The sequence below is a fragment of the Ursus maritimus genome, unplaced genomic scaffold (assembly GCF_017311325.1).
Source record: "Ursus maritimus isolate PB19 unplaced genomic scaffold, ASM1731132v1 scaffold_7, whole genome shotgun sequence".
NCBI lineage: Eukaryota > Metazoa > Chordata > Mammalia > Carnivora > Ursidae > Ursus > Ursus maritimus.
The window spans coordinates 40,206,997-40,220,299 of NW_024426885.1; the positions used below are offsets into that span (position 1 = coordinate 40,206,997).

The following is a 13,303-nucleotide window of genomic DNA, read 5'->3' on the forward strand; positions in this document are numbered from 1 at the left end:
ATATTTTACTTGTTATTTTAGATCTCCTAGGGGGATCCCATTCCATTCCAAAAGAGCTCTTTCATTTTGCAGTTTTTATTTTCATTTCCTTTCAGTAATCTAACGCATGCGTTCCTTCCGCATGTGAAACGCACGCCCCCACAGCTCCGTCTTCCCTCCACAGTCACCGTTAGAGCTGTGACGTGTTTTCTGTGCAAATACACGCACCCACCACAAATACAATGTGATGTCTTTTGTTTGGGGGTCGTGGTTTTTCTTCCCTCTATAAAAAGGGAAATTTTACATTTTGTGTGTTGTGCTGTAACTTGCTTTCTTCCATCAACAGAATTTAAGTAAATGTTAAAGTAAAGCAGGAAAGGGGAGCTGGGAGGCTTGGGAGTGCCTTTTTAAGGGGTAATTGGACTTTCCTCAGTGAGAAAGTGGCATTGAGTTCAGAATGAAGGGGCTGAGAGAAGCCCTGCAAGGATGGAGCGGTGGGGGGCGGCTCAGGTGCGGGGCCGGGTGGCTGGTGCATGGCTGGCCGGTCTGAGGGACAGCAGAGGCCAGTGCAGCTAGAACTGGGAAAGCAAGGGAAAGCTGGAGAGGTCGCATGGCCAGGGCCAGAGGACCCCTGTAGGCTGTACTGCTGGCTCTGACTTTCACTCTGAGCAAGACGGGGAGTCCCACAGGGCTTTCATAGGGAGGGACATGCTCTAACTCCCATCTTTAAAAACGCTCTCTGGCTGCCCGTGAGAGGCTGCAGAGGGGAGAGCAGGGTGACAGCCTGCAGAAGAGCTTCCAGCAGGAATTCAGATGAGAGATGATGGCAGGCTGACTGATGGCAGAGACCATGGGAGAAGTAGGGTCAGGGCCGGAAAGCCTGGGAGTTCCACTTCTGGCATGTGACATTGGCAGTGTCCTGTAGACAGCATGACGGACAGGTGGGTCTCTGCACAGGCGCCTTGCGCACACGGATGGTGTTTAAACCCATGAGACAGGAGCAGATCCCTGAGATAGTGAGTGTGGATAGGAATGGAGCCCAAAGGCAAGCCCTGGGCTTTAGACTAAGAGGCGGGAAGATGAGACAGAGTGGTGGCCAGTGAAGGAGGAGAGGGGCAGGGAGCGTGGTCTTGGAGCCCTAGGGTGGAAATGGTCCTGGAGAAAGGAGTTACCAACTGGATCCAGTATCGCCAGGAGTCAAGGAATGGGAAGACTGACTTGACCCTTGAATTGAGCCACGTGAAGGTCACTGCAGTCTTGAGAAGAGCAGTCTGAGTGGGGCAGAGTAGGGGAAACCTGACTGGGTGGGGTCCAAGAAGAACAGGGAGCAGTTGGGATGATGAGGACCTTCTGGAGCTGGGTGGTGGTGATGGTTGCACAGCAGTGTGTACAGACTGAATGCCCCTGAACTCTACACTTCAGAATGGCTGAAGTGGTAAATTCTGTGTTGTATATAATTTACTAAAAAGAAAAGGGACCAGGAGAGGAATTAGAGAAAAGGGACTGAAGACACCTCTTCTGAGGTGCTTGATAAAAAGGGGGAGCTAAACATGTTAGCTCACATACATTCTCCTCGTTCCGCTTAACTTCTGCAAAGCGTCTTACAACGTGAACACAGCGCAGTCTATTCAGCCATTTTCTGGTTGTTGGCCATTTGGGTTTTCCCCATTTTTAGGGATCATACAGAGAGCTCCAAGGGCATCCCTGTGGGTGACTGCCTGTGCACTCATGGTTCTTTCTTGGAGGACACGGGGGAGAGGCAGAATTGCTGGGTGGTAGACTGTGCGTGTTTTTAACTTTAATAAATGCAGCCCAGTTGCCGTCTGCGTCGTGGCTTACAATTACTCACAACCCATCCAACACATCACATTACCAGACTTCAAACATTTACCGCCTAAAGGGACACCGTGCTGTATTATCTTCTGGCTCTACTTTGCACTTCATTGATTATTCCTGGAATTCAGCATCTCTGCACATCTCGACTGGCCATTTGTATTTCCTCTTCTGTACATTACCTGTTCACATCTTTCATTTGTCCAGCTCTGAGAAGTGAAAGCTCCCCACTTCCTTGGCAGGCCCGGGCGTGCATCAGGGCCTGGTGGGCCGGCCCCGCCTCTCATTTTGTCCTAGTGACACCTTGATGCTGAGCCCGCTTTGCCCTTCTCTAATAACGGATGAACCTTGGGGCACTTGGCTTCCATTTTCTCCACTTGGAGTTCTGACGTCTCCCCGAGAATAAAGACTATGAAGACGTAGGGGACCCTGCTCCCTCCTGGGGAGCTCTGTGTGCCTGAGTGTGTGTATGTTTGCCAGTGTGTGTGTATGCGTAAGAGTGTGTATGTGTGTGAGTGTGGAAGTGTGTGTGTATGTGTGCATGCATGAGTGTGTGTTTGCAAGTGTGTATGGGGGCTCCCGGGAAACACCAAAAACTCAGGGTACTGCGCTGTGTCTGGAGGAGTTCCGTAGACTTGGAAGGCATGAATGAATGAGTGAATGAACGAGTGAATGGTTGTGATTTGAGCAGAGGAGCCCTGACCGGGGGGCGGGGGGGGCAGAGGGCCCCCTCCTCCTCCCCTGTCATGAGCTTGCCCTGGGCCCGGTCCTGGGCCCTCTTGAGAAACTCAATCAGTTCTAGAGCCTCAGAATGCTGCTTGAGTTGAAAGCTTTGCCTAAGTATTTAAAGAACTGAATGAGTTGACTCAAGAAAATGCTGAGGACAGGAACAGCGGTTATTAATAAATCATAACAATGATTATTTTCCTTTCAAGACACTCCATCGGCCTTATAAGAAGTAGTATCCCTGTGATTGATCAGCTGGGGGAAAAGCCTGGGCTGGTCTGGCAGCCTAAGTAGCGTCTGCCAGCAGAGCCTCTCTGCTGAATGAGGCAGCGGGAGCTGGTTCTTCCTTTCTTCTGAGGGAGCCTGGGGCAGGGCAGGCAGAGACCAGTGCAGGGCAGAGCCAGGCCCTCCAGCCCCCTGCCTGCCTCCTCCATACCTGCAGCCATCGGGAGGGTGGTGCCCAGGGCCTGGGGATCAGGGCAGAAAACAGTGCCATGTCATCTTGCCACACCGAGGGAACAGCAGATGACTCACACTGCCAGTCGTTTATTTCTTGCTGGGCACCTGCTGTCCGCCAGGTTCAGCATCCAGCGTTCTGTGCTCTGAGAGCTCAGCGTTCCTGGGCAGACATGCCAGGACAGAGAGCGTCTCTGCAGACGTGGCCAGTGTGCGGCCCAGGGCTCCCCAGCATTCTTCAGTGTTGGGTGCACTGATGAGTCTCTGAATTTTTATTGAGCTCCTACTATGTGCTGGCCCTGCTCACAATGCTATGGGGGTGTGGAAGGAAGGGCAGGTGTATTCTGGGTCCCACCAGTGCTGTGATCTTGTCACATGAGACCATTTCAGGCCCTATTGTAGCAGAAGACAATAGAACCAGAGATAAAGCACTAGAACATTCCATAAAGCCAGATTCCTCACTAAAGACCCCAGAGGGTATTTAGAAGGGGAGAAGGTCCTACACAGCCCTTACAGATTCCCCAAGAAGAGGAAGAGGAGAATATTCAAATAGACAGAGGAGGCCTGAACCGACCCACCGCCTCCAGAGAGTCTTCACCCACAGGGGCCCAGCTTCGGTCAAGGCTCATGTTAGAAATCTCAAGTAATTAAAAAACAAAACCCTAGGCACTGCTGACTTACTTCATTTTACCACTGATTCTCAACCCATTAAAGGAATTTTAGAGATGAAGAAACTGAGACCCAGAGAAGAAAACTCAGTAACCAGGGGACACATCTGTCCCCTCTCCCACCTCAGTCTTCTGTCAGACTCCACCAGAATACTGGGGTTGTGGTAACTCTAGTGCCCAAGCCCCTAGGGCCCCACACAGCCCTGGGCCCTGGAACGGGATCAGTCAGTGTCTGCTGAATCCAGCCCCCCTCCCGCCCCGGCACAGCTTGAGATGGAAGGAGAGCTGGAGGGGCAGGTACCGCCCTGGGAGCAGAGGGGTCCTTCCCGATGCTGGTGGGTTCTGTTGGGCACAAGCCCAGCTGTGCCAGCAGCTCGGCCCCAGCGCTTCTTCCTGCAGAACAGCTGAGGCTCAGAGCAGAGGCGGAACGTGCCACAGACCCTGGGACTTGGGCTCTGGGCCCCTGGGAATGGAAGGGCAGCTTTTCTAGGGCTGCAGGGACACTTCTAGAGAATTAACCAAGGCTCGTTCAAGAGGGGGAGAGGGTCCAGGTGACCAGGAGACCTACGAGGACCCCAGCTGCCCCCCCTCACCCCCAGCCAGCTCTTTCCACCAGGGGCAATCTGTTATGTGGACAAAGGGAGCAGGCAGAAGCTTTCTACAGGGAGTAGGAGCCGATGCAAAGATGTCCCCCTGATAAGTAACCCAATAACAGGGTAAGCTGAAACAGTAACTGTCATTTTATACTACTAAGTTATGGAGTAGGAATATTCAAATTATGATATGATATTCAAATTATGATATTCAATTATGATATTCAAAATATTCAAGTTATGAAGCAAGTGGTACAACCAGGCTTTGTGTGTTATAATACAGCCACATGCTATTTTTAAAAGGAAGGGTGTAATGGCACCTAACCAGCCAAAATCCGTAAAAAAAGTCCATGCCTTCCATCCCGTGAGTCTGCCCTGGGAACCCATCTCCAGAAAACAGTTCTGCGTGGACACATCTCCTGCACCATTTCCATTGGCAGGATCCTCACTGCCGTGGTAACCAGTTACGGGGCACCACGTTCATGCCAAGCCCCCTGCCAGACGTGGCCATCTCTCCTCCTCCGGCTCGCTGTCCAGGGTCAGGTGTCACCATCCCCCACGCACCCAGCTTGCCCATCAGCAGGCTGAGGCGCAGACAATTCACAGAGCTGGCCACAATCCTGTATTTCTTCAGCTGGACCCCATTGTCTCTTTAATTAAATCACTAACATTGGAAGGACTCCAAATACCCAGTGATATGGGAATCTTTAGGTAACTCACAGGGATAGAACAGCCACAGAAATAAAGGAGGGAAGTAGACTTTAATCTAGTACACGTCAGTACGTGTGGGGACTGGAACCGCAGATGGGCGGGGAGCAAAGGTAGGGGGCAGCCGGTGAGTTCAAGAGCAGCGCTTGGCGCAGGGCTTCAGGGCTGGGCCGCTTTCCTGGAAAGAGGAGCCAATGGCGCCCCCTGACGCCTCTCATTTGCCTTCCCTTTCGTCTCTGGGAAAGACGCTCTGCCCTCAGGGATTGACAGTCCCCCTTCTGTGCATTGGGGTGAGCCTGGAAACAGCCTGCTTGCTCTCTGGGCCAAGCACAGCCAAGACAAGGCTGGAGCGTTCAGCACTGGCCTCACCGCAGCCAAGGGATGGCCATGGGAAATCCAGGTGGAGAAGTCACGGACTGACGTAGTCTGAGCTGTCACAGCTGCTAGGTGGCAGAGAGAATGGTGTCTCCCCTTAAGCCCCCTGCTGTCAGTGAGCTGACATCTTCTAGAGCAGGGCCCACAGGACAGCCTCCTTATTTTTCTGTCCTGTAAAAGTGGTCGATTCAGGATCGTATTCCAAGCCATATGTCACTTGAGACAAAGCTGAGGACCACCAAACGGTACGATCTCCTCGGAGAGCCGCCGAGTGTCATGTCACATTTAATGCCGTGATAAGACACAGACATACCTACGAAGTAGGGTGGGCCTCAGTACAGGACAAGCATGACTTACATCCATTCCCCGAGCAGCACGTGCTGAGGGCCACACATGCGGAACTAGGTAAGACATCATGTCCTCCCCTCCACGCACCTCGGTCTGCTGGGGCAGAAAGGCAGCCCCAGATGATTGCCAGCCATGGGTCACCTGTCCTGGTAGGGGAGGGGATGACTATCTGGAGGAGATCCAGAAGGAAGGTTCTGTGGAAGAAGTACCTGAGCTGGGTCTCGAAGGATGCGTAGGAGCTCACCAAAGATTCAAAGCCAGGAGTCGAGTGAGCAGGGGATGGAAGAAAGGTCCAGGTCCGTGGGGCAGCATGGGCAGGGGGTAGGCCCGGCTTCGGGACCTGTGGTCACTAGGGTGATGGGAGGAGCTTACACATATGCACACACAGAGTCACAGGTACAACGCCAGAACGGTGGGTCACAGGGAACATGCGTTCCAGTCAGAAGTTAGGATCTGTGGTCTAAGAATTACAAGTGGGGTTACATTTAGAAGAACTGTCCTTCGTAAGCCCAGGATGGCCCCTCCTGGCAACCACTGCCGCGGTACACCTAATACTGGCCAGAGAGGGGAGAGGAGCTTCTCCTAAGACAGAGGGGAGAGGGGGACGTGGCAGGATAGAGGCGGGTCAGTAGGCGACCTACTATGAAGGGCAGTACCAGTCCCAGCGGGGTGCCAGTCAGTGGTATCAAGTTAGGAGCAGAGGAAGTCTGCCGGGCAGAAGGGCTCGTGGCCTCAGAGATGCTGAGGTCAGAGAGACGGCGCCGCTGCCGGGCCAGGAAACCACTAACAAGTTAACAACCAACAGCCGAATCAGAGGCCCCGCTGTCTAGGCCCACTCTGCCAAGATGATTCCAGGGGAGCAACAAGGTAGCTTGGGGGGTTCTGGGCAGTGATGTTCAAGTCTGATGCCTCCAGAGAAGGGGTGTCATGCAGAAACCAGGGAGGGGGTCCGATGGGGCCAGCTCCTCGGGGCCTGAGTGGCAGAAACCCTGGTAGAATGTGAGCTCCGGGAGGACCCAGATTTTCATCTGTTCCTTATTTCTCTGCTTCATCCCTAGCACCTAGAACAGTGCTGACATATACAGGTACTCAATAAACAGCTGCTGAATGAATACACGGTTGAACCATCGAACAAATGGAAAGATGATGGATGGATGGATGCATGGATGGATGGGTGGGTGGATGGTGGATGGTGGATGGATGGGTGGATGGATGCATGGATGCATGGATGGATGGATGGATGGGTGGATGGATGGATGGATGCATGGATGGATGTGTGGGTGGATGGTGGATGGTGGATGGATGGGTGGATGGGTGGATGGATGCATGGATGCATGGATGGATGGGTGGGTGGATGGTGGATGGTGGATGGATGGGTGGATGGATGCATGGATGCATGGATGGATGGATGGGTGGATGGTGGATGGTGGATGGATGGGTGGATGTGTTCGTGGACAGCTGCATGCACTAGTGGGTGGGTGGATGGATGTGTGCATGCATGCACGGATGCATGGATGGGTGAACAAAGCTGGGGAAACGAAGAACCTAGGGGCCTAAAGACATTGCAGAAACGAATTAGGCAGGCAGGCTATCCCCCCAGCCCAGGTGGGTAACCCTGGGCTGCTGCTGCTGCTGCTGAGGTGTTCCAGCCCTTGTCCCTTTGAACCGAGGGGGAGTATGCCAAGCAGGATCATGTCCTGCTGGCCTAGGTTCCCATGCCCTGGTCACAGGGTAGCGGGGATGCCAGAAGGGCGCAAGGACTGGCAACAGGCATGCACCCTTCTCACTCACTGTGTGTGTTTTTGGCTTCCAGCCCGCTCCAAAAGCCTGGTGATGGGGGAACAGAGCCGCAGCCCGGGGCGGCTGCCCTGCCCCCGCAGGCTGGGCCCCGTGCTGAAGGAGGGCTGGCTGAAGAAGCAGAGGAGCATCATGAAGAACTGGCAGCAGCGCTGGTTCGTGCTGCGTGGGGATCAGCTCTTCTACTACAAGGACAAGGATGAGACCAAACCCCAGGTGAGAAGCACGCATCTTGTGTCCCGGGGCGTCATGGCAGGGTCCAAGGGAGGGTTAACTATGCCCAGGAGAGGGGAGAAGGCAGAGAGATCCTCTTGTCTGCACCTCAGCTCCTCAAGCCCCCAAGCCATTGAATTCACTCATGGTGGCATTCACCAGGATTTCCGAAGTGATTTTTATTCTCAGCCCCTCCCGTTCCGGGCACCCGAGCTTGTTTTAACGAACCAAATCCACAGCTCGAGTCATGAGCATGGCTCCGTGTAATGTTGGTAGAGAGCATCTCTGCACAACTTAGGAAAACAGGACTTCCCTGGGTTCTTTTCAGCCTCTTGGTAACATTCCTGTTACTGCCACTGTCCAGGGACATGGGTACCCAAGACAAATCTAACCTCAAACTGAAATCTGGCTCACTGTGGAGCCCCCGTGTCCAATGCCTTTGCCTCTCAGTGGCTGCTTCCATGTTCCGCCAGTTCTGGAAGATCCACTTGGTCTGGGGTCAGGTGGGTGGGAGCCTGTGCACATCACAGCGGCTCTCACAGTGTGGAGCTGGGGCCTGGGGGCAGAGAGTGTGCACAGTGAGGGGCAAGGTGGGAGGAGGGACCTGACATCTTGTGGGCCTCACAGTAGGAAGATAAATGACCTTCCCACCCCTCTTCCAATTTTTCTGAGTATATCAAGGGGAAGCATCATTCGGGTGCTAGGATGGGTTTAGCTGTCTCCAGCATTTGGGATCCTCCCTTAAAAAATGGAGATGGGGTGGGAAGGAGCAGGCCTCACTTCCAAGCCTTCAGTGGCAATAATGCACAATGTTCTTTGCCGTATTATTCTAACGGTTATCTTTGCTTGTGGAAGGTGATACTGGTCTCCATCCATGACAGTGATATCACGTTTTCCCTTTTAAAATATATCTAAGTTAAAACCAAAAAACATCGGGATGCCTGGGTAGTTCAGTCAGGTAAGCGTCTGGCTCTTGATTTCAGCTCAGGTCATGATCTCAGGGCCATGGGATCGAGCCCTGTGTCAGCGAGGAGTCTGCTTCAGGATTCTCTTGCTCCCTCTGCCCCTCCACATGCTTGCTCTCTCTCTCTCAAATAAATAAATAAATCTTTAAAAAAATCAAAAAGCATTGCATAGCAATGTGGAGGTACTTAGTGCCCCTGAGCTATGCACCTAACAATGGTTAAAACGGGAAGTTATATGTTATGTAGATTTTACCACGGTAAGAAATAAATAAATAACAAGTGTGAGACTGTTTAAGGAAAGCTTTTCTATGAATGCCAGTACAGAGGAGAAGTGGGTGGGACAGAAATCATGAAGCTGGATCTGAACTAAAGCTTAGGAAACCCTGATGTTGTCCAGCCTCCCCAGTTTCATAAGGAAGGGAAACAACTCCCAGAGAGGTCAGTGGGAGAAACAGAAACTTTGGAGTCAGGCAGATCTGCATTTGGTCTGAATTAGGTCTGGCACACTAGCTTTGTGACTTGGGACAAGTCACTTGCTCTCGTTTTACTTTTGATTTTATCACTGCTAAATGGAGACCTTATTACCTACATCACAGAAATGTGCTAAGGGTCAGATTATAGCACATATACATATCTGATTGCCAGTCCTAGCACATGGGTGGATACCCTCATGCTTCCTCAGCCCTTTTGCTTCCAGGTCCCTTTGCCTCGCTCCGCTCCTCCCTGGCCCTACCGCTGAGCCCACTCCCCAGATTGGGCACCACACGTCTGGCTTACCCACCACCATTTTCCTTCTGGCCTTTACTTCTTGTGTTGAAGACCATCCTTGGCCCTTCAATGATCTCTTAGCTTTCCTGGCTGACCTGTTAGTCATATGTCACTCTAATGACTGGGAAAATTGCCAGGGTCCCCACCTTCTTGGGATCCTGTTTGTGGCCCCTACTCTCATCCCCTCCTGGCCCAGCCCATAGCACTATCTCCTGGGAGAATTGTGTGTTGAGGCCGGGCAAGCCCAGCTCCATGAGGAATCTCTGTCTCCTGGATTTCATAAACTGGACACTCCCCTCCCTCCCCCGCCATCTTTTCTAGACTTCAGTGGCTTCTGATGGAGATAGCTAACAAATTGGTGGCATCTACATCCCCAGTCAACAGCCTGGGCACGGGAGGAGCCTGGGGCCCAATGCAAACTAACCCAGGGCATTCACTGCCAGGGAGCCATGGGATCTCTAAAAGGAGCCAGTGTCTCCCAACAGGGCCCTGGTTTGGCCTCTCTGGGCCTGGCTGACACTCCCAAATCCTCTTGGGACATGATTCCTTTCCCATAATCCCCCTCCCCACAAAGCCCAATGGCAGCCCTGTTGCACAGGTTCCCAATCTCAAGGAGACTGTTGGTGAAATTGGGCCCATTTAGCTTCTACAGTATGATCTCAAACCTGCATGCCTGCTGGCAAAATAGCCCACACATTTCCACTTAATTGCATGAACTGCATGTAATGGACTAATTCTCAATATCTGGTTCCTGGAAAAATGTGCCCTGCTCACTGTTTCCAGTGACAGAGAGCCCAGGCAGTAAGCACCCTCCTCACAGACAGCCTGTCATCTGTCTAGCAGACGTAATTGTGGAGAGCAGGGACGTCCGGCTATCCTTGATGCTGCCCAGAGCCCATAACCCATGATGCGGATGACTCTCGGCCCATATTCTTATTCTCTCTCAAAGCCCTATCACTCCCCCTCTCCCCTTCTCACTAGCGGGAAGGCCAGCAGAGAACCTAAGAGCGTAGAGCAGGGAAAATTCGAGATGGAGGCAAAGTGGCCGTACAAGGTGAGATGGGAAGACTAAGCAAAGGTGCTTTAGAACAGAACCTGGAAGTGTGCCCCTGTCCCTACTGCTTTTCCCAGCGCCTGTCAGCAGACAGCCCTTATGGCTTCCCTAAGACAAGATTCCAGGTTTTTGCGTCTTACTGGTTTTCGCTTTGGCTGGAAATGTGTCTTGAGCCATGAAACCTCCCACTACATTCTTTGTTGAGCAGCGTGGTGCGTTTCTGCAGATCGAGGACTCACTTTTAGTCTAGTGATCCGACATCCAGGCCCTTCGCTTCTGGGTCTCCTGGCTTTGAATAGAAATAGAACAGAATAGAAATGGAAAGTGTAACTTTCAAAACATGGGATGGAAAAAAAGGTGACAAATCAAATGCGATCATTTCAACAAGTGGGCAGAAAGTGGGGGGAAGGAAAAAAAAACAAGAGGGAAAGGTGAATAGAATAGAAAAAAATAGGCAAATGAGAGGCAAGGAATACGGACAACCATTGCAGTCACCATAACAAATGGGACTCGGTCATATTCACCTGAATCTTAAAAGACAGTGGAAGATTGGCTTTAAAAAAGAACAAAAAACAGAAAGGTTAAAAACCAAAAACCGTGGAGAAAAGATAAGCCGGCAAACACAAGCAAAAAGAGAGCAGATTTAGCAACCTCAAAATCAAAAATAATAGAATTCAAGGTGATAAGAACAAAGGAGAACAAAGAGAAATATTTCATAATAATACAAATAACATACTGAGAAAATAGAGCAGCTGCGAACGTTTATGCTCTTAGTGACATAGCTTTGAAGGCTATATAAACAAAGAAAGACAATACCATTGTTTTCCATTTTTTTCAAAAAGTGAAATTATAGAGACATTCATTGTCTATAGTGCAAAAGAAAGACTTAAAAATTAAGAACAAAACGATAGTGAATGAGGGTGTGTGCACGCGCGAGAGAGGAGTTCTATACATGTGGAAATAAAGCATATCCTTCATGGGCGCCTGGGTGGCTCCGTTGGTTAAGCATCCAACTCCTGATTTTGGCTCAGGTCATGATCTCAGGGTCCTGAGAGGGAGCCCCACTCTGGGCTCTGGGCTCGTCGGGGAGTCTGCTTGAGATTCTCTCTCCCTCTCCCCCCGCCCCGCACCACTGGTGTGCTTTCTCTCTCTCTCTCTCAAATAAATTTTGAAAAACACACACTTCATAATACCTCCTAAATTAATAAAGAAATCAAAAGTTAAATGCAAACTTCTAGTTAAAGATAACAGATTTAAAAACCCCACAACTCCAGGGGTACCTGGGTAGCCCAGTCGGTTAAGCATCTGCCTTCAGCTCAGGTCATGATCCCAGGGTCCTGGGATGGAGTCCCAAGGGGAGTCTGCTTCTCCCTCCCCCCCCCACCTGCTCATTCTCCGTCTCGCTCTCTCTCTGTATCTCTCTCAAATGAATAAATAAAATCTTTAAAAAAAAAACAAAACCGCAACTCCAGTAAAGAACACTGACAGATGCTTTTGAAGGTGTGAACACACCCGGGTGGAAGGGACAGGAGACAGATGCCACCACAGCATTCTGGATGCTAGAAAACAGATGGGCAAGAGGTAGCTGACTCAGCAGACCCCAGAGAGCTCAATTCCAAGCCAGCACAAGGAGAGCGCGAAAATCTGTCTGGTTTGCAAAGCGGCACCCCTCACTTCCCACCAAAGATCCAGGACTTGGCAAGACCGGTGATCTCTGGAAATGAGGGCAAAACAGGAGCCAAAACCAGGAGAACTGGTGGAAGATCAGCTTAAAAAGCAGCTAGGTCACAGATCTCCTGACCAACCTCATGTCAAGCCTAACCGCCCTCGCTCTCTGTGGCATAAACCTGGAGTTGGTTCTCCGGGAGGGCTGAGAGAGAGGGACTTCAGGCTGAGGACACCTGCCCGCCGTGGGTGGGAGCACCCGCCCCAGAACAGGAGGATGAGACCAAGGGTGATGGGCTCCCATTACTCGGCCCTCCCCATCTCTATCCCTCATGTGGCTCCCGGGAGTCAGGAAGAACCCTCAGGAAGGAAAGGAAGAACTTTCACCAAAGAATCTAACAGGCTGAGAAGAAAAAAATGAAATATACCCAGTGAAGCAGCCCTGCCCATCTCTTTCTGCGGGCCCGGCCGCGGTGTAGACACCTCCCCACCGCCCCTCATACAAGCTTCCCGTCGCTGTTTACAGAACAAGTAGGGGCAAAGCGCTTTGCGTCACTACACATTTAAGGAAAAAGTCTCATGTGAAGGACAGACACAGACACAGGAAGGAAAGAAAAAAAAAAAAGAGGCAACAGAAACCATACAGGGGGAAAAACCTTTTTTTTTTTTTTTTAAAGATTTCATTTATTTATTTGAAACAGAAAGAGCGCGAGTCGGGGAAGGCAGAGGGAGAAGCAGGCTCCCCGCTGAGCGCTGACTCGGGGCTCCATCCCAGGACCCCCGAGATCTCCACCTGAGCTGAAGTCAGATGCTTAACCGACTGAGCCACCCAGGCGCCCTGGGCAAAAAAACGTTTATATCAAACTATCTGCATCACCCTCAGAGACAGACTATTAAAATGGCTGGTCAGAGAATACACCAGTTCCCAGAACCCAGAAATCAAATGCCAGAAACAAAAACCCAAGGGAAGAGTTGGACGAAAAACATGACACGATCTCCCAGAAAGAAGAGAGGAACAACGGAGAGGAAAAGAGGAGAGGTAACCCAGCGTCTGACTGGGAGGAGTTCTAGAAAGAGGCGAAGAAAGGAATCCTCACAGAGGGGCTTCAGGTTCAACTTCGGCAGGGGCGCAGAAGCGCTGAGTACTGACCCCCA

General features: G+C 51.4%; 1 protein-coding gene across 5 annotated transcripts in view; it reads left to right on the forward strand.

Moving 5' to 3' along the window:
• ARHGAP22 (Rho GTPase activating protein 22) overlaps positions 1-13,303 on the forward strand; it is a 169,333-nt gene that overhangs the window by 48,236 nt on the left and 107,794 nt on the right. For all 5 annotated transcript variants that reach the window (XM_040623830.1, XM_040623827.1, XM_040623828.1 and 2 more), the window contains one exon: positions 7,500-7,699. In XM_040623830.1, coding sequence (XP_040479764.1) covers positions 7,500-7,699 — 200 coding nt within the window. The remainder of the gene's footprint in view (positions 1-7,499; positions 7,700-13,303) is intronic.